The following is a 21,290-nucleotide window of genomic DNA, read 5'->3' as shown; positions in this document are numbered from 1 at the left end:
GCTTGTTCAAAGGACATAAATACCTGAGCCACATTTCTGTCCCAGACCTTATTTGTATACTGGAGATAGAACTAATGCAAACAGACTAACCAAAGGTATTAACTGCATTAAATGTTCTCTTAATTTAAGAAAATACTATTTTATTTACATTTGCATTATAGCAATTGAAATGAGTCCCTTTCTTGGCACTGTTTCAGGGAAAACAAACTAATGACTTCCTCCAGGTGTTGGTTAGGGCCTGGGTATGTCACTAGTGTGCTGGCATTAGCATGGAGCCTTTTCCTTGCATTCAGATGCAGGGTTGGTTTACCCAACCAAATGTTGAAGCCAGCAGCCTCTGCTGCTGTGCAGGTCACTGCAGGTTGCCTTTGCAGTTCAGCTGGGAAGTGGAGACTCTTCCAGGCCACAGTCCATGTCACCTAAAATAGAAGTGTGAAATAGGTCTGGTGACTCACATCCCAAATGCCTGTGGCAGTCCAGGGGCTGTAAAGGTGCCAGGGAAGATAACTCAGGAGCAGATGCCAACACTGTAACTATCTAAAGTTAGGTCAGGAGATTTTCCTGCCTGCTGGGAAGGACCATCAGGAAACTGGTGACGGTAGCTAGTGTCTGTGTCTAGGCATTTAGTGTAGATCTGCCCTTGAGTGTGGGGAGAGTGGTACACAGCATTTTTAGGCAGCTTATTTTGTTTCTTTACATACAGAGTGATGGTTATTTCTGAACGGACATGAAGAGTTAGGATTTAAATTGGTATTTAGGAACAAAACCAGGGAAGCCAGGACAACATGAGTTCACTGGAAGCTGCTCATATTTATTAAGATATTTTGGTAAACGTGCACATAAACAGCAGCCAATGCGGTCTGTGAAGTTATAAGGCACCTGCTGTACTCTCCAGCACTGCTCATCTTCTGCTACTCCCCTTCCTATACTGGTTGAGCTGGGGCTACCCAGGGTTGAAGAGCAGTAGGACTTGCTGTCACCACCTCCTTCTGATCTGTGACCAGCTGAAGAACATGCACACACTGCTCTTCAGAGAGGGCAAAATGAAGCAAGAGAACAACATCTGGGACAGGCACTCTTTGCCAGGCTGTGGCAGGAGGGTGAAGGTGCATGTTGCTCTGTGTTCTGGCATTGCAAATCTAGTGTAAACAAGACAGGAAGACTCAGATGGGAAATTCTAACACGTTTTCTTTTTCACTTTTACCTTGATCTTGCAGTTGTGTTAATTTGTAGATACAAATCACAGGAGCTATTATGCACAATGGGTGCAGTATCTAAGTCTTTGCCTTACAGGTGCTGGTCTTACGTGGGGAACCTTCAGAGTGGCCAAACAGTATCTGTAGGAGAGAGGTGTGTCTACAAAGCCATAGTGGAACATGAGCTCCTGCATGCCCTGGGATTTTACCATGAGCAATCCAGGATGGATCATGATGACTATGTTCAGATATGGTGGGATGGAATTATTGAGGGTATGATGCACATGTGAAATGATTGAGAACTGACTGTAGATGCATGCTCCTTTTTTCACAATGATAAATGTCTCTGGCTGAGAATGGCTGTTTGCAACTGGACCATTATCTAGTCACAGGTAAAGCATTTTGAAAAGTTATGTTTTATTTCTGGTCTTCCCTAATCACTTGTGTATGTTTTTGTCTAGGTTTTGCATATGACTTTGACAAACACAATGACAGTTTCCTTGGTGACCTCAATACCCCATATGATTATGAGTCAGCCCTGCACTATGGACCTTGTTCTTTCAACATCAATAGCAATGTTCCTTCTGTTACAACAAAAATTCCTGAATTTACTGAGATCATTGGGCAGAGGTTGGATTTCAGCAGGCTTGACTTGCTGAGGCTGAATGGCATGTACAACTGCAGGAAGTCCTTCTTCTCACACCTGCATTTGGAAATCCTTACTCAAGCTTCATGATAACATCGATGGAGTCACATGAGAGGAGCCAGAGCCCTCCACCTTTGGGATACTCTCACAATGCTAAGAGAAACTATAGCTCTTATACAGCAGCAAGCTCCATGATGGCCAGTTCCCCATTTCTTTATAGAATACCATTGTGAATCAAAGTCTAACACCTTTCATTCACATGGATTTTCCCATAATATTACTTATAATAATGACAGTTTCCTTTATGGAGGATGGTCATCATGTTGTTGAGGATGGTAAAATCTTCAAGTAACAGTAGCCTGAAACTGAGGTCTCTACAATCAGAGTACTTAAAGTTCTTTTTTAATGCCTGTGTGATGTTTGGTAAGACAATTGGTGTCAGGAGCAAAATGAGGATAACCTTGCTTTCTAGATCCACTATCAAAGCTATGGAAGTTAAAACTCAACATGCTCCACAGTACTGACATACTGTTTTATCATACACCTGATTATTTCCACGAGCTTCAGCAGAGCAGCAAGAGCCTTATTTGATATCAGTAGATATGGTAATATATGTTACTTTATTCCTGGCAGCTTCAAGCCTTATCTTCTTGGACCAGTGCTCCTTTGAATACATCAGTATCTGTGGGATGGTGCAAAGTGGACAAGATGGTGCTAATTGGGACCACACACTGGGCACACCAGGAGAAGAAGACCACAGTTTGGTGGGAAGCTGTGCAGGTAATAGGTGTAGTTTTAGATGGTCATTAGACTTTACCATGCAATGAAGATACACAGAGATAAATGCCATTAGAAATACCCTTCTATTAATGTTAATCACTCTATATCTGATGATAAACATGTCTCTTGAATTTTCACATAGAAAGGCTAATCATTTTAGTTTGAAATGTTTAGCCCTTCTTTAGATCTTCTCCTTGCATTGTATTTTATCATGAAGAAATGGCAGTTCAAGGCTTAGCTGTTGTAAATCTGTGATAGCTCCATTAAAATGAAAGGAGCTCCACCAGGTTGCCACAACTGACTGTAGTGAAAGTCCACAGAGTTTAGTCAGGTGAGACTCTCATCATTCTACACATTACAAATTTTCTAGTTTTGGTTTAAAACTGAAAGACACTTTCCCTTTGCACAGGAGTTCACTTGAGGCTTCCCCACGGAAGGACATGCATAAGCACATATCACAACACACAGATCTTGTCTGTAGACAGTTTTTGACATTGAAACCAATCCAGGATCACCAAAATTGGCAGCTGAGCTCCAACAATGTGTCATGGAGCAAGATGAAACCACCTCAGAAGACTAATTTGAGGGAGGGTTTGCTCTGTGATGCAGAGCTGGAACAGGAGTGTGTAGCTGCTGGTAACTCAAAGATTGTTCAAGTTCCACTACATAGGGAGACTAAAGGATGATCTGAGAAGCAAACCCACAGTGATTTCCCCTCTTCTGAGGGATGTGTGGCATGGGATCCTTTTGACTGACTCTTAGGCTCCAACTGCACTGATTTAAACATATATTGAAGAAATAAGATTGTAGTGAGTTCTGCAGCATTTTGCCAGGACACAGGAACTGAATAGAGTCTGTAGTTTTCAGAGGCAGCGGGGAGATGAAACACTGCTGAGGATTATCACATAGACAGTCCAAAAATCCTCAAGCAAAAAAGTTTCTTTTTGAAAGTCACAAGCATGAGCCTGTCTGGTCTGTGTACAAGTGGTCCTGGTTAGGCACATCTGCTTCCCAAAACACGAGTGGTGGTTAGTTACAAAAGTGTCTCACAGTGCATGAGAGGGGAAAAGTACTGAACAGAACAGAAAGACATTCTGTGGAACATGCTCACAGGGAGGAGAGTAAGTGAAGGCTTTTGGCAGTACTGGATCGTGTTTGCTGCCTAACATTCTGTTTGGTTGCAGTTTGGAGATCCTGTGGTTATACCAGATTTGCAGTCAGTGATGAGGAGAGCAGGCACATAGCAGGCAGGGCAAGGGGATGCCCCTGTTCTCATCTCATGTGGGGTTCAGATGGCAGATGTGAGCCTGGTGAAAGGCACGGTACAAAAACCAGCACTTGGAAGACTCTCTGAGCAGGGCTGTTTAGGTCCCATCCTCAGCAATGTCTTGGTTCTAGAGGCACAAGTCTGTTTGGCTGTTGTTTGATGAGCTGTTTTCCTGTGGTTTGCAGGGTGTGTGGTTTGCTGACACTGTAAAGGCTCTGGGTATGTGACAAGGCGTGTGACTGAGATGCTGACGGTGGCTTCCTGCCTCTCGTGGCTGCTGACAGATAAATAACTGCTCAGCTTCTAGGAGGAGCAAGAAAAAAACTTCACAACTTAAGTTGTCAGCCTTCAGAAATTTCCTGAGAGCAAACAGGCCAGCAGTTATTGGGGAAACAAACAAAAAAAAAGGTTTTATTTGGTATTTGTAGGGGAACTTACTGCAGAAGGGCAGCAATGCTCTACAGGAGCACAACCAAGCATAGGTACATAGCTGGAAACAGCAGTGGAGCTCAGGGCAGCATCAGGTGGCAATTCAGAGTTCTTGTTCCCCACAAGATCTTTGCTGTTTACATAAGTCATCTCCCAGACAGACAGACAGAAAGTTGTAAACCACAGGGTATTTTTGTCAACCACAAGGTATTTAGAAACTCCCAGTGTGATGCAGCTTGAAGATGTCCTTGCTGTCAGGAGAGAGACTCACTGTAGGGAGGGGATGTGTTGAGGCCGTTAGGTGAAGCACATACAATTTCTCAGTCATCTCCAAGAAGCTGATTTAAAAGTGGAACATAGAGAATGGGGCTGATGTGGATGATGAGAGAGGAGGTGGTCAGCCTTTGCAACCAGGAAGATCAAAGACTCAGAGGAGGTACTGCTCTGCCTCACAGACAGCATTGCAGAATATCCATGAAGTAAAGGAAATAAGTTATTTCAGACACATTTGTATGAGAGGACAGGAGTTGATACAAAGTAATTTGGCTGGAAATGAATAAATTCTTCACCCATAGCAGAAGTAAGGCAACTGTCTTTAGATACTTTCATAGGGCAGTCTGATGTGTTGATAAAAGCTTGCAGGGCATGGTTTCTAGGCAAAGCAGAAGAGTGAAGGCTTTGACCTAACAGGACCCTTCCAATATTGTACATCCACTTACATTTTCACACACTAACAAGATTGGCACATGCATGGTTTGTACTTAATTTCTAAAGAAGGGAACCAAATGTGCAGCTTATTTAATCAACTCAACACTAGTTTGCAAGCCATGTTTCAATACATTTTTAATATAGATTTGCAATGTAGAGAGAACCCTTTTCTATTAAAATATCTTTTTTTCCACTTTGAAAATAACTTTCTAGCTCTTTTAGCACTGACATTTCACTAGTGAATGGATCAAAAACTTTTTCACACCACTGTGTTTGGAGCTTCCCAGACAGAGGGTACTTCATGCACTTAGATACCAAAACTGGACATGCTGGTCAGTCAGCTCTTCTGGAATCCTGCATCTTTTGAAGGAAAAATGACTTCAGTTTTTCTACAGGTTAAGTGGAAGGCCAGAGGATAAGCTAGTTGTCTAGGTTAAGAGGGATGATGGAACTGGAAATGTAAGACAGATGGAAAAGCTGCACACTGTTACAGGTAAGTGACAGCATGTTTTCCTACCTGAAGTTCTGGCAAACTTTGATGCAAGACAACACTGGCATGGTTTATCCTATGAAAATTTGCTCATATGTCCAGTGTAAATCTAAAAGCTTCATTTGTTTCAGTTGAATAACTCCAGAGTTAGTGCCCATGAGAACAGAATTTGGCTCAGAGGTGGTTCCCTTGATACTGTTCCCAGGTTAGCTAATGCACAGGGCATCAGACAATCACCATCCAAACAAACAGGTCACAGGATGCTTGAGGAAGGCACAGCTTGATTTGGGCTTGTGTCCTGGGCTTGCCATCCTCACAAATATTTATTTCCCCCTTCAGCTGACGGAGAACATCTCTGGAAGTTGGCCAGCATTCCCTTCAGTGTCCAGAACAAATTCCAGTATGGGTTTCAGGGCATCAGAGGAGATCCAGCCAAATCTGCAGGGGGCATTGCCATCGATGACACCAGCCTGACAGAGACAAACTGCCCCACCGATGTCTGGCACATCAGAAGCTTCACATCTCTTTTTAACAGTACTTCAAAAGGTGATTACGTGGTGAGCCCTGTATTTCACAGCTCAGAGGCTGTGCCTTTGCCTTACAGCTGTACCCTCATGGGAGGAATTCATCACCTACACGAATTACATGGGGATTACATTCCACCTCTGCAGCAGTCCAAACCATGGCCTTCTTAATGGCCAGCTGGACACAGACAACTTGTCTTGTCTGTTTTGGATCAAGACCCTGATGTAATCCACAGGATGTCCCTCAGCCTTAGCTTTACTACAGAACCAAACCAGCCAGTGTATGGTAATTTAGAGTGCACATGGGAGAAATATAGAAATGCAAAGGTTTGCTCAAGCTGGAGAAAAGTGCTGAAAGCCAAGACCAGGCTTGATCTGTTCTGCACGCAACACTACTGGGCTGACTGGACATCAGCTTTAGTTATTTCTATATTTTTGCACAACAAGCAGAAATGACACAGTGCAGTGGGACAAGCCATGTATCACTGGAAATTTTTATTCTTTCTGCAACTGTTACATGAGCCCAAGTGTTGGCTGGAACACATTCCTCACCCACAGGGAGCTGCACTGGAATAAAATTCCTTAAAAATTACAGTTAAAAAAACTTTGCTGATTTTGAAGGTAGAGTATTATCAGAGTCCCTGTGGGAACAGAGTAGGTAAATACTTCTGTTTGTAAGGAAAGTGCAAAAGATGAGGGGGATTAGCAAACATCTAGAGCATCAAATATTTCAGGAACAAGTTTTTTAAATGCCTAGGGATTTCAGGTGCCTGGATTTTTGAATAGCCAATATGGAACCCTGTAGATGACCTTGATTCTCTCATCTCTGAAAATCATATTTTCAGGACAGATTATGCTTCCACGTCTTGAAGATCCGTCTACTTAATGGTGTTCCCGTTTGCCACCACACCTATGTGACTTCTGACAAAAGAAAATTGTGGTTTGAAAATGAAAGAGTTAATTTTGGACCTTGAAAAACTGGCAGGGGGAGTTTTTGGTCCAAAGCTTCTCTCCTGAGGTTGCAGATTTTGTCAGGACTGTGTGCAGTCACTGTGCTCTGCCAAAGGCAACAGGGCAGGGGAAGAAGGGTGAAAAGAGCTGCCTGGTGCAGAGGGCAGCCTGACAGGCAGGCATCCCTCTGAGCAGGCCAAAGGGAATGCATGTGCTCATCCTTTGTAACAGCCACGTGTCACCAGCTGGGTTCATATTATCTCATGTTAGGTGTCAAAAAATGAACTTTCTCCACTGCCTGGAGGGTCATTTGAGAGCAGGGGGTACCTCTGAGGAGCAGTGCATCCCTCTTCATTGTCCTTGTGATGAAATGCTCTTCTGACAGGCTGATTGTCACCAGCTGCAAAGGAATCCATGACTGATGACTAACAGTGGGTGGGATGAATCCTATCACCCTTCTGAAGTGAATGTCCTCTGGAAAATCTCAGTGCCTGGAAAGTGGAAACACTTCAGCATTAAACCAGTCCTGACCCTGGTACAGGTGTCAGAGCACTTGTCTTAGGAGAGGACAGCTGAGAGTGCACTGTGACAATCAGACCCACTCTGCATGACTCAGGGCTGTGGACACCAGGCTGTGAACTCTCCTGGCAGGAGGATTTCTCCTTTACTTTCTTTTATTTTCATTCCAGCAGAGAATGGAGAAACTTTAGAGATGGCAAGAACTGTTGCAAGTTGGGAGAGCTGCTTCCCATGAATGCTTAACCAGGAACGTCTGCTGCCTAAGAAATATGCAAAGAGCAGTCTACATTTCTGGCATACAGAAAGGCCTGGGTTTTCTGCAGGTCCTGTAGGGCGTTCAGCAATGCTTCCAAGTCCCCATTAGCAGTTAGAAAAGCAGCCAAGGTCTCTTTTGTGCTTTCCCTGACAGTGCTTTGTACCAGGAGTTACTCATGGGGGGGAAATTCAGTCCTGCTGTGTCACATGGGTGGCAGTGGTCCCCAAAACATTTGCAGCTACTAGGTGAAATTGTAGTTAAGAAATTGAAAGACCTGTTAGGAGACTGTATGTAATCTCCAATTATTAATGGGTTCAGCTTAATTTCTAGGTATTGAATCTAATATGGTCAAATTTATACATTTCCAGTCTCTGCATTTGAATGTTCGTTTTGGTACCAGGGTTTACAAAACCTCAGGAGCAGTGTTAAATTGCCCTCCAATGAAAGTTGGAAGTTGTCTGTGTATAACCACTGAAGGTCTGTCCCACACCTCCCACTCCCCCACAAACCTTTCCACCCCAACTCTTCCCTTCCTATCCCTGTTTCAGACCACTTCTGGCCCAAGCCCCCTGCTCTCTCACCCAGTTTCCCTCCAGGTCAGTAGTCCCGGGATCCCTTGGTGGTCTTGAGAAAGACCCAGACTGGAGTGCCAGATGTGCATGCCTGCAGCTCTCTGTCCTTCCACCTCCTACCTCCTTTGCTGGGTACTGCTGCAGCCTCTAGAGATGTTTGGATGACTTATTGTTGCTTTGTTTCTTACCCCTGAAATCAACCTGAGTGTCATCCCTAAATACATGATAGAACTGTACTCTATGCTTCATGTATTAATTTTTTATTTTCTTGCAAATTTCACCCCTTTGTTTACATCTGAAGTCCCAGTCCACCCTTGAAGTACCCTTAACCTCTTCACTACAAGCACAGTCATCCATGACTGATAAAAAATATTACTTCACTAAAGAAATTGTGTTCTGTGGTTTCTGTGTTTTAAGAATTTGAACTAAGCTTTCCTGTTAGTTTTAAGAGATTAAACCCACAGACTCTCCAAAGATTATTTTGGTCCAATGTTCCATTGTTTCATTCCTCACAGGTTTCATTCATTTTGGTTATATCTGCTGTTGGCAATGCTTACTTCCCAGCTCTTGTGTCTGAAATCTCTCTGTCCAGCCTTCCCTAAGCAGAAGCACCAGTGCTTGACTTTCCAAGAACCTGTTCCAGGACTTTCCTTTTCTCCCCATGGCCATTGCCACTTCTTCAAGCCTAGTTCTTGATAGCTCTCACTCTTAACTATTCACCTCATTAGGTCACTGTGCAAAGAATAGCGTGCTGCCCTACCTTCACCTGCCTCTGGACCCAGTTCAACGTTACTGAGAAGTTTTTATGAGGGTAGAACAGGAATTTGTTTGGACCTTGTGTTGGGTTGACCTTGGTGGGCCACCAGGTGCCCATCAAAATGGCCTATCACTCCCCTGCATCAACAAGACAAGAGGACAAAAATACAATGAAAAGCCCATGGAAATTAGGACAGGGAGATCACTTATCTACTGCTGTCCTGGGCAAAACAGCCTTGGCTTAGGGAAATCAATTTATTATCTTTCAAACAGAGTAGGACAATGAGAAACAAGATCAAATCTAAAAACACTCCCCTACACACCTTCTTCCCAGGCTCAGCTTCACTCTCAGCTTCTCTACTTCTTACAGCTGAGCAGTGCAGAAGCACAAGGTATGGGTGTTGCAGTCAGCTCATTACTCCCTGTCTTTACTGCTCCTTCCTCCCCACTGTCTTTCCCTGCTCCAGGGTGGGGTCCCACTCGAGGGAGACAGTCCTCAGTGTGGGTCCTTCCCACCGCAGGCTTCCGTTCCTTATGAGCTGTTCTAGCAGGGGACCTTTTCACAGGGTGCAGTCCTTCAGGAACTGTTACTCTAGTGTTCCATGGACCCCATGTCACAAGTTCTGCTAGAAGACCTGCTCCAGTCTGGGCTGCTTTCCATGGGTCCACAAGCCTGCTCCATCATGGGCTCTCATGGGAAGTTCTTGACTTCTGTCGAGGTGCATCCACCTGTTCTGGAGTAGGATCCTCCAGGGGTTGCAAGTGGATATCTGCTCCACCATGGACCTTTATGGGAAGAAAGGGGACAGCCTGCCTCATCATGATCTTCACCACAGGCTGCAGGGGAATCTCTGCTCTTGCATCGGGGACACCTCATTCCCCTCCTTCTTCACTGACCTTGATGTCTGCAGAGGTGTCTACAGAATTGTTTCTCTCACATATTCTCACACTTCTTTCTGGGTGCTGTTCTGCAGCAGTTTTTCCTCTTAAGGATGTTATCCCAGAGCTGTAACTGATGTCACTGATGGGCTCAGCTTTGGCCAGCAGTGGGTCCATCTTTGAACCAGCTGAAACAGGCTCTGGCTGGCATGGGAGCAAGTTCTGGTGTCTTCTCACAGAAGCCACCCCTGTAGCTGCCGTGCTACCAAAACTTTGCCACATGAATTGAACACAGGATGCCTTTAGGGATGCAAACATTGTGCAAAGTGCTAAATGCATTTATTAAATTGCATTAGTATAACATGAGATGGCTGCATAACCACTGTCCTCTACAGACTCAAATATATATCTACAGAGTGATTAATCTTTAGACATCCTCTGCAATTTCTTGGTTAATGTTTAAGTTCAGGGTACTAAAACTCAAGTGTTTTTCAGACTGCTCTGACTTTGCATCAGTTTTTTCTTTCTTTCTGACATCCAGCACTACACATCTGCAAATCATGGCCTTTGTGCTGTGTGTTGACTCCTTGCTCAGCTGTGAAAACAGCCTTTACATGATATAAAATCCTTCTGTTTTACTAGTAGCATGTCCTGTTGGGCTTAGGTATCAGTGTCCTTCAATGCAGTAGTTCATAAAGGCAAGTGTTGAAGAAGACCCATGTGTGCTAGGTGAAAGATCATTCCTCCTGGGCCCTTCTCAAAAAAACACCAAAAGACTTCTGTATTTACTCTTCTGCAATCTGAAATCATACAAATAGATTCCTACTTTGAACTGTCTGGAGGAAAATATGTTGCTTAGATTGAAGGACTGACACCTTTCTAGGACAAAGTATTCACTGTACACAGGGACATTTCCTACTCAAAACCTACTTGCATTTGAGGTTTCTTCACACTGAAGTCCAGTGTCTCCCACCACCACTGTGGGTGGTGGTGTCTGTGGCACAAGCCTTTTCCTACCTAATTGCTCAACACAGAGGTGGGCGTCCTCATCTTCATCACTTGTAAATCAGACGTGAAACAAGGCAGCAGGATTCAATTGCCTGAGTTTAAGGCACTGAGACACTCTGGTGCACATGGGACTTTTGCAATGGGATAATAGGTATGTTGCAGGACCTCTTGGAGATCTAGAGCTTTCTGGAGCCTTGGCTCAGTTAGCCCATATTCCTTGAGAAAGAAGACAACGAAGTACAGGGCAAGAGTTTGTCATCTCTGAAACCTACCAAAAAGAAAGGAGCATAAAACTGGAAGACCAAGGATCTACTGGAGGCAAAGAATGACATGTTGTGCACGTGGGCATCAGTCCTGGGATGGAATCAGCTGTGGGAAAACACCGTCAGGGCATTCATAATCATCTTTTTTTATCTCTAATCTTTACAATGAGATGTTAATTATTTATTGAGAACAGCAACAGGCCAAATTCTAATGTCACTGGAGTGCTATAAACCCAGAATAATTCTGCTTAAACATGAGACTTTCCTCTTGTGCACTAGAGGTTGTAATGCTGACAGATAACAAGCACAGGGGAAGGAGTCAGCGACTTTGAGATCTTCTTGGGCTGGCCTTTCACCAGCTGCACTGAATACATGGTGTTATCACGTTCCTCTCTGTAACATTCCTCCAAAGTAACTGATATGCCATCAGGTGCCATTTATGAGGAAGACCTTGCTGTTATAATAAAGTTACAAAGGTGACAAGTTTGAAGCTGATTGGCTGATGTTCTGTGGAGAGCTCAGCAATGTGCCCTATATATTGCAAGAGATGAGACCAGCTCCTTTTCCACCTGCAAAAATGGGTTCCAGCATCTTCCCACTCTGCCTAGCACTTCTGTTATGTTATGTTTATGGTACTCCGGCCTCTGTAAGTAGACACTTGATTTCCACAGGTTCCTCTCAGTCCAGAGACATCTCATTCCTTATGCTGGTTGTACTTTATTCTCTTTCAGGTCGGGCACCTCTCCCGTGAAGCTGGTAAGTGTCCTTTGAGCTGTTTTGAGTTTTGAAACATTTTCTTCTGCTTGCTGTGTGCCACCACATCTGAACACTTAATGTTTTGTCTGTCTTGCAGCAGCAGATGCTGATGATGGTGAGATAATCAAAGACATTCCAGATATAAACTTAGGTGAGTTTATGTCAAAATTCTCAGAAGTTCTGAAAAATTGTGAGCAAAATGCTGAATTTTTAGTACTGTAAAAAAAGATGTCGGGTAGTTCATGGAAACAAGACTAATATAACTGAGCTCTGAATTACCCTCCTCTGTCTATGACACATGAATCTATCCTAGGACTGTAACCCTACATAAACAAGGGGTGCAGATCTCCTTCACGTCTGAAGTCTGGACAGACCCATGGTGTTAAAGCATTTTCCTCCATATCTGTATGATTTTTCTGAAGTTACAAAGTGGAAAATAGCTTAGAGGTTTACTGAGCTTCTATATAAATGGTAAGGAAACAAAATGGAAAAGACACAGCATACTCTACTGCCTTCCTCTACTTTTTTTAAAAAAATTATTTTCCTGTAATGGAAATTTCCATATTTCCTTTGATGGTGCACTGTACAGTGTTCTTCCTGATGCATTGCTCAGTAGCACTGTATTCTCTAGAGCACAGTCTCACTCTCTGTTGTCACTTCTTGATAGCAAGCAAGAGGTTATCAGACTACACATGGATAATGTTGGCCATCAGATTTGTGCCACCAAAAATGCAGACATTGCTAAGTAGTGAACACTGAGTAGAAACTACTCTTGCATTTAGGCCTGTCCTTGTATTTCAGCATAAAGAGGCTGGTCCTTTTTTATTTTCCATAAATGCCCAGGGACTTTAACGTTGTATCAGTAAGCTCAATATGGTTTAAGAGGTGAAATAGATTTGATATTTCATTTACATTATCTTTCATTAAATTACTTTTCAGCTGCTGGACTGGACCTCTTTCAGGGTGACATCTTGCTCCCTGTAAGTAATAAAAAACTTTATGTCTATCACTTGTCCTGATAGTATTTTTGGTACAAATCATCTCCCCACAGCAGATGCATCACCAGCTATTAATTCCCTTTTCAGCAAAATCAGCGGAATGCCCTAAGAAATGAGAACTACAGATGGGAGTTCCCCATCCCCTACATTCTGGGTGATAATCTAGGTAAGGCAGATATTTTATTCAGATTTTAGCTCCAATTTTCATTGCAGTGTACTGCAGTCACTGTGATAAAAAAAATCCTTGTCTTTTTCAGAACTGATTCACATTAAAACTAATAACTAGATGTCTCCTTTCTATCAAACTCATGTTTTTTTCTTCTACAGCCATCATAACAAAACACAATTTAATAAAATGCAATAATTTTTTTCTGTTAAATCTTTTTAGCTTTTGGTCTCATGTGTATACCTGTGTGCATACCTTACCTCTCCAGGGTGAATGATCTTCAGAGTGTTAAAGTTGCTTTCCTGATGCATGTTTTCCAGATCTGAATGCCAAAGGAGTCATTCTCCAGGCCTTTGAAATGTACCGTCTTAAGTCTTGCGTTGATTTCAAGCCATATGAAGGAGAGAGAACCTACATATTCTTCAGAAAAGAAAATGGGTAAGAGTTACAGCAATTTCTATTTAATTTTGCTCTATAGAATCAGCTAGGGATTCTCTCCATTTGACTTAGAATCATGGAATCATAGAATCCTGTAGGCTGGAAGAGACCTTCAAGATCATCAAGTCCAACCATTAAGCCAACACTACTAAGTCCTTTGCTAAAACAGATCAGAATCTGTCAGGGTTGGAAGGGACCACAAGGGTCACCCAGTTCCAACCCCTCTGCCATGAGCAGGGACACCTCCCACTAGATCAGGCTGCCCAGAGCCTCATCCAGCCTGGCCTTAAAGACCCCCAGGGATGGGGCCTCAACCACCTCCCTGGGCAACCCATTCCAGGGTCTCACCACTCTCATGGGGAAGAACTTCCTCATGTCCATCCGGAATCTGCCCACTTCCAGCTTTGCTCCATTCCCCCAGTCCTGTCATTACTCGATATCCTAAAAAGTCCCTCCCCAGCTTTCTTGTAGCCCCCTTCAGATACTGGAAGGCCCCAATAAGGTCACCTCGGAGCCTTCTCTTCTCCAGACTGAACAGCCCCAACTGTCTCAGTCTGTCCTCACAGGAGAGCTGCTCCAGCCCTCGGGTCATTCTCGTGGCCCTTCTCTGGACACGCTCCAGCAGGTCCACGTCCCTCTTGTATATAGGGACTTCAGCAACTTGAAAGTTTAGTGTAAAATTGTTGTCAGCAGAGGAAAAAGGGGCCACCAGTGAAGAAACCCATCTTCTCAGACACAAAGCTTGGAAGCAGCTCCCTCCCTCTACTAAGAGGATATTTAGATAATGAAGTTGGAATCTGATGTTTGGATGATTACTCTTCGATGAGGTGGATTCCAGCATCCCTGGGTTTTTCCACTTCACTACCTGGGATTGTTTTCCATTTCAGTGGTGGATGAAACAAGTCCCATGTACATCCTCTTAACTTAACAAGGATGTGAATAGCCAGAATTTAGTTTTTGAAATCTTTGGAGGACAGGTCAAAAATAGCTGTGCAAGGTCAGTTTATCATAATATTGCTATTGTTTTGATGTGGCTCTTCTTTAATTAAAGATTCTCTCAAAATCTGAAAGGATTCGGAGATTCAGGTTTTCAGGAACTGGAAAAAAAATTATTTTATTTCCTAATTCTAAACATGTTTGAAAGAACATCCAGAAAAGAACAAAAATCTCACTATAACAGATGTGACTATTTCTGGTTCTCCTAGCACTTCATGAAGGCCTACAGGCACTGATATTTCTCAACTCTTCCGTGAGTAACATGTCCTATGACCCTTCCCTTAAAAAAAAATGCAAGCACTGTGATTTTTGACAAGTTGTTGCTGAAAAGCCTGATACTGGAAAATCCCTGGTAGCAGCTATTCAAGACACCATAGGCTCAAGCTCTTTGTTTTCAGTGCCAGCATTAGTGTGTTCAGAGGTCCTTCAACAGACCTCACCCCACTGCTTTGTGATGTGTAAATGAAGCTACAGTCCAAGAGGATGCTCTTTAGCAGTTGCCTTTCACATCATCCTTGAGCTATCCTAAAAAGTTCCCAGTGAATTGGCTGAAAAGCTCCTTTCCTCCTCAATCACAATGAGCTTAGTCTGCTTTCAGAGTAGAGTATTTGTAGAGTATCAAGGCATCAGATCAGCATCTAAATAATGATTTATGTTACTTCTTTTATATTTAAAACATTTTTGATGTTACTTATTACTCATCTGAGCAGACTGAGAACTCAAATAGAAAGGAGGAAACGCTACTTAGCAGACAGTCAGATCTCTCTCTTTCTCAGGTGTTGGTCCATGGTGGGAGACCAGCAGACTGGACAGAACCTCTCCATTGGGGCACGGTGTGACTACAAAGCAATTGTGGAACATGAGATCCTGCACGCTTTGGGATTTTACCATGAGCAGTCAAGGATGGATCGGGATGACTATGTGACGATCTGGTGGGATGAGATTATTGAAGGTGAGTTTTGACCTTCAAGTCAGATTTTATAAGGTGCAGATTCACCAGGACTTATATTTCCTCCTGGATTTTATGACCTTCTTAAAGACATGATTTTAGAAACTCTGGGCCACACCTGAGTCCACTGTAAATCGATCTGTAGATGAAGCAGGATTTTGATACGAGTTCTCTGGTCAAAGACACTGAGCATAAACTCTCGTTCCCAGGGATGGGGCTCTGAGATGCTGGTGGTCATGCCAATGTAGCAAAGCTGCCCTCTCATTGTTCATGCTGTGTGTGGACAAGATGATCACATCAGCCTCCAGGTGCACCCACCTTCTTTGCAAATAAGTGAAAAATGCATGAAAAATAGTCATCAGAAAGGGCCAAGATTCAGGGAATACTGTGTCCTGGTTTGGATAGATATGAACTGCTGGTACAAGCAGTTTCTGCTGACATCTAAGCAGCATCTGATATTTTTAATTGTTCCAAGTTAAATGGCCTTGCACATTGCTACTTGCTTCTACCCTGTAACCTACAGTGTCTTTTGGGATGCCTGAGCAATGGATGGGATGTGGATATTAGTGCTGCAGACCATTGTTTCTATTGTTAGGAACAGCACTAAAACCAACTCACCTTACTCCTACCTTGTTCTTATCTTGAATCATGTTGATGAAGGTGATGATGAAGGTAATAGTATCTAGACTTGGACTTCTGGGCCCCTTTTTACTGCGTTCTTTAGCTAACCACCTCCAAAGGAAGAAGTCTTACAATGTGCTTATAATTCACTGTTGTGAGCTCCATGAGGTACAGAGGTATGAAAAAGCTTGACAAAAAAGTGTCAGTTGTCTAGGCATCCTTTTTTTGCCTTTCCTCCAAAAAAGAGTGTCATTTGATTCTCTGAACTTATCTGTGGTGTATTCAGTAGCTACAAACCTGGAATACCAAAAAAAGAAATAAAAAAAATTAGACAGATGATAGTCTTCAGTGTGAGACTATTCTGAATGAGTCCTGGGAACAGCCTCATACCATTACAGTCAATTGTTATATTCTGTAGGTTTCTACCCATATTAAAAAAAAAAAAATAATTTTCCAGTTAGGCAAATTTATTAAGTAGAAAACTTCTGCTGAAACCGTTTGAAAGATACCTGCTCCTCTAAAGAGAAATAAGGCTGATATGATTGTGCTGTGTGTGCATTTGTTTGCACGTGTTCCTTTATGAGTGATCTGCAACTCCAGATTTAATACTATGGCAGCAGTTTTTCCCAGAATGTATTTTTCATAAGCTGCAATGCAGAGGGCTGGCTGGTAGGAGAAGAGGTCTCCTATTTGTGTTGCTGTTGACAGAAAAGCTAATAAGTTTATTAGACTTCAGAGAAAGCAGACAAGAGAGCCTAATGAATTTGCCATCTTGATGGATGGTTTCTTTTAAAAACATCTAGCAGTTACCCTTTGCCTGGTAATGATCTTAAAAGCCACCATCATTACACACATCTGTGTCCTGCCAAGATTTTTTCCCAGCTATAAAAAGTGATAACACTTAATTAGCAAGATTCTCATCCTTCTTGACAAAAGGTGTGACTCAAGTATCTGTAAGAAAACAATCCCAAACTCTTGTACAATCTCAAGCCTTGGACTGATGATCTTTGTGCCCAGAATGGACTTGCAGAGGGGAAGGGCAGTCTTTACACAGAGAAGTTGTAATTAGCCACCAGCACGGTTACTTGCTGTTTCTTCTTGGAGAAAGAATGCCAAATATTATGAAAATATAACTTGTAGTTGGAAATGCTGGCAATCTCTCTTTACTTCCATACCAATGCATGTGAAATCACTCCCTCTCTCTGCCCTGGCAGACATCTTCATGCTGAAAAGCTTTCTCTAAGGAGAACTTATTTCACCAAGACACCATAAGAACATGTTTCTGAAAGCCATTTCAACAGAAATATCACAGCAGTATTGTCAATCTAGGGTAAAAAAAAAAATATTTTTTTTTTTTTTTCACAGATTCTTAATGTATTCTTTGCTTCAAAGAACAGAACTTGGAGACACTCCAGGACTGTCATGCCTGTCCCCTTAATGAGTAGAGGGCTCCAAGGTTTCCAGATATGATCTAATATCCTGGAAATGTTTTCATCAATATTCATAGGCTCTGGAATGGAGTACACTGATCCTTATATTCAGTCCTCCAGAATGCTTACTATTAGACCATCTAATCTGACCTATTATAGATCACATTTTTTACAACTTATTGAAATCTGATTTTGAACTTACTGAAGTTACATGTGAGGGCACAGAACTGTGATCTAAAGACACTTCTTTGTTGTGCATAGGACTTCATAAACAAATCTTGCTAAATCTGAGTATTTTGCTGTCAAGTAGTTGCTTTCAGGTATATTAATTCTGTCTCTGAAAATGGTATCCAAGGGACCATGCTGAAGCCACTTTTTCCCATTTTATCTAAAAATCAAGCACCTTTCTGTTCTTTTACCAGGCAAAGAGCACAATTTTGTGAAGTACGATGACAGCTTCATCACGGATCTGAACACCCCCTACGACTACGAGTCGGTGATGCACTATGCACCACTTTCATTTAACAAAAATGAAAACATCCCCACAATCACAGCAAAGATACCAGAGTTTGATAACATCATTGGGCAGCGTCTAGACCTCAGTGCCATTGACCTGGAAAGACTGAATCGCATGTATAACTGCAGTAAGTCATCATTTCACCATGGCAAAGGCTCTTCGTTTATACTTGAGCCTGACTGGTGCTCTTGAGGAGGTATAGGAGAGGATCTGTGGTGTAGAGACCTAAACTGTTTACTCCCTCCTCATCCTTCTCTTTGTGTCTGCTAATTGTCATTACTTTTGTAAAAGTCAACTTGCCAGTGAAAGTCAATCCATTTATATCTTCTCTTCCATGTTGCTCCTAAGGGTTCAGACATGTGGTTGTGTTCTGCTGGTGTATGGGCAGCTTCATTGTGCTTTTGTGAGGTGAATGGTATGGTACTTTGTCCATCTTTAAGACTTCATTTTGTGCCTGAGGTTGGCTAAGTTTAGAGTCCAACACTGTCTAGTTGGTTGCTAAGGTGGTTGAAAGTGTTATCACCACATGCCATTGTTAGCAAGACGTTGTTGTCCTCATGGATTTGTCAACAGAAGCATCAACTTGCAGGCAAACTCAGCTGAACTAAGTAAGGTAACTGGGTGGTCTTTGTCTGAAGTAGAACGGTGCTCATGCTCATCAAGCAAAGAAATGAGCCATGAAGAGCCATAACCTCCAGCCAAGGAGAAGTTAAATTCAACACCATCACTGTTCACAAACTGACATGTCTCTCCAAAGCTTCCAAGCAGGCACAGAGCCAGCCACCATTGGTCACTGTTTCAGCTGCCACGTGGGAGTCTGCTAATCTTATCCAAAGTGGTCAAATGTTGTCTTTATAGCGGACATCTCTTTGGGAATCAGATGTTTCCTCTTTTGCACCTTTGGGCTCACATCTGTTGTGGGTTGTCTTTTCTATATGATGTCTATACTAGTGTAAACAAAGACCCCCAAAATTAGAGCAAAAACTTTCATGAGCTACTGCTTTGGATGTCACCATGTGTGCATTTTCTTTTCAGCTTCAACGCACACCCTTTTGGACCAGTGTTCTTTCGAGTTTCAGAATATCTGTGGTATGATTCAGGGCACCAGAGACGATCTAGATTGGGTCCACCAACGGAGCAATGCTACAGGGCAAGAAGACCACACACTTTCTGGGCGCTGCAAAGGTAAAATGAAGGAACAGAACACTTCCCTATGGAGAAGGGGTTAGGGGTTGGAGTAATGGTCCCTTGTGCATGTCTGTACTGGTCTGTGTGGTTTAGATATCCTGTCTTCAACAACTTCTCTGAACTTGTCATTGTAGTCGACCCTTGAGTAAACCCGGTGCTGGCTACTCTGAAAACCCAGGGTTAAATGACCATATTTAAGACACTACACAGCAAACATCTGAGTTGTAATGTTCCTTGTCAAGGAAAAAGCCCATTTTCTCTTCACGTGTCTTGGCCCTGTGGGTGTGAGTTTATGGCTGCACTCGTGCTCTCATTAAGCTTTTCCAGCACAGTGGACTGTTATCCATAACAGCAAGATAAAAGGGGACAAAGAACCATCTCTGCTAGAGGCCTTTTAAATATAGACTGGAAAAGGACTTACTCCAGCTTCCAAAGTCTGAGTAAGAGTTATATTACCCCATGATAAGAATGAAACAACACTTATAGCCACTCATAAATGTTGTGTTTGCAAAGCAAATGATAAGTTAAGCTTGAGGAGTGCAGGTTCTGAAGGTAGAAGAAAGTTGCAGTGTTTTAAGGTAGGAGTTTAGGGATAACTTTCTTTTTCACATGGTAATTTTGCCATTTTTCAGAGGAACAAAATCTGAAAAAGGGCAGAGTCAGCCCCAGCCACAGAGTGCTAGCTCACAAGTGACAATAAAGATTAAATCCCAACACACAGTTCTGAAAAGTAAGGGCCTGTTTTCTCATTGTTTAGAAAAGATAAACTACCATGGGCTTCCAAAAAAAAGTTACTTTTGTAGTAAATTTTCCCTGAGCACAGAGTGAAGGTATCCTGTCCTGAAGCACATTCATTTGTGCTTTGTTACTCTTTGATAAAGGAGAAACTTGGCTTGCTGCACCCAGAAGTAGATTATTCCCCTTATTTCACCCACTCACTGGAAAGAAAGATCCTCAGCTTCTTGTAATGCTGGTACTTGTTGATCAGGTCCAAGAATGCAATATAACTCAAGAAAACCATCTGACAGCTTGTAGAATTACATGCTCCTAACCCTCATCTGACTTTTTAAATTCCTTCTCTCATTTCTTTTGCCCGAACTTTTTTTTTTTTTTTTTATTTTCCTCTCCTATTCATGTTAAGTCCTGCATGTACACCTACCAAAAGAGTGGTCCTGAAATGATAAATTTACACCATGCAGCTAGTGGAAAATTGGGAAAGAGACACTGACACTCTACAATTTCTTCACAGATGCTGGCTACTTCATGTACTTCAGCACCAGCTCTGGCAAAGCAGATGAGGTGGCAGTCCTGGAGTCTCGAATCCTTTATCCAAAGAGAACTCAACAGTGCCTCCAGTTCTTCTATAAGACCACAGGAAGCCTTTCTGACAAGCTGATCATCTGGCTTAAAGAGGATGATGGCACTGGAAATGTTCGCAAGATGAGGAAAATCCAAACCTTTCAAGGTAACTCTGGAAAGATGAGGAATATCTAGAATATTAGGGGAGGGAAAGTTGTCTTACTGTGTTCATGAATGCAGTGGATTGGCTCAGAAATCAAAATATTTTTCCAAAGCTACCAGAATATCTTGCAATCCAGCTAAGGATGTAAATACCTGTGCTCACCTGCAGTCAATAAGAATCTCAGCCTGATTTTTATACAGTTGGAAATACAAAAACATAAGTAGTTTGGAAATGAGAACTGAGTTCCCACTTCGGGCCGTTTTGTTAGGTAGGACAAATTCAGCCACTGTGGCATTATGTTTTTATTTTGTCAAAAGTCAAAATCTGTGATAACCTGCCTGTATCAAGCTGCAGCAGTTTGCAAGGAAAGATAAGTCCCTGGAAAAGTGGCAGAAATTGCTAATTCTAGAACAAATTCTAGCACTCCCATCTACTTGTTATGTTTTGGCCCTTTGCCTGTTGCCTTTGTCATTCACTAATGTGTGAAGACTCCCTAATATAATGTATCATAGAATCATAGAATCA

General features: G+C 42.5%; 1 protein-coding gene and 1 pseudogene across 1 annotated transcript in view; both read left to right on the top strand.

Moving 5' to 3' along the window:
* LOC103782622 overlaps positions 1–8,656 on the top strand; it is an 11,963-nt pseudogene extending 3,307 nt beyond the window's left edge.
* Positions 8,657–11,821: 3,165 nt separating this feature from the next.
* Positions 11,822–21,290, top strand: part of MEP1A (meprin A, alpha (PABA peptide hydrolase)) — a 12,931-nt gene continuing 3,462 nt past the window's right edge. Inside the window, exons 1-10 of the mRNA XM_008950396.1 lie at positions 11,822–11,890; positions 11,976–12,000; positions 12,104–12,151; positions 12,940–12,980; positions 13,086–13,164; positions 13,485–13,602; positions 15,375–15,550; positions 18,021–18,242; positions 19,151–19,300; positions 20,553–20,768. Coding sequence (XP_008948644.1) covers positions 11,822–11,890; positions 11,976–12,000; positions 12,104–12,151; positions 12,940–12,980; positions 13,086–13,164; positions 13,485–13,602; positions 15,375–15,550; positions 18,021–18,242; positions 19,151–19,300; positions 20,553–20,768 — 1,144 coding nt within the window. The remainder of the gene's footprint in view (positions 11,891–11,975; positions 12,001–12,103; positions 12,152–12,939; positions 12,981–13,085; positions 13,165–13,484; positions 13,603–15,374; positions 15,551–18,020; positions 18,243–19,150; positions 19,301–20,552; positions 20,769–21,290) is intronic.

The sequence above is a fragment of the Merops nubicus genome, unplaced genomic scaffold (assembly GCF_000691845.1).
Source record: "Merops nubicus isolate BGI_N331 unplaced genomic scaffold, ASM69184v1 scaffold19532, whole genome shotgun sequence".
NCBI classification, from domain to species: domain Eukaryota; kingdom Metazoa; phylum Chordata; class Aves; order Coraciiformes; family Meropidae; genus Merops; species Merops nubicus.
This window is presented reverse-complemented; position numbering and strand designations above follow the sequence as displayed.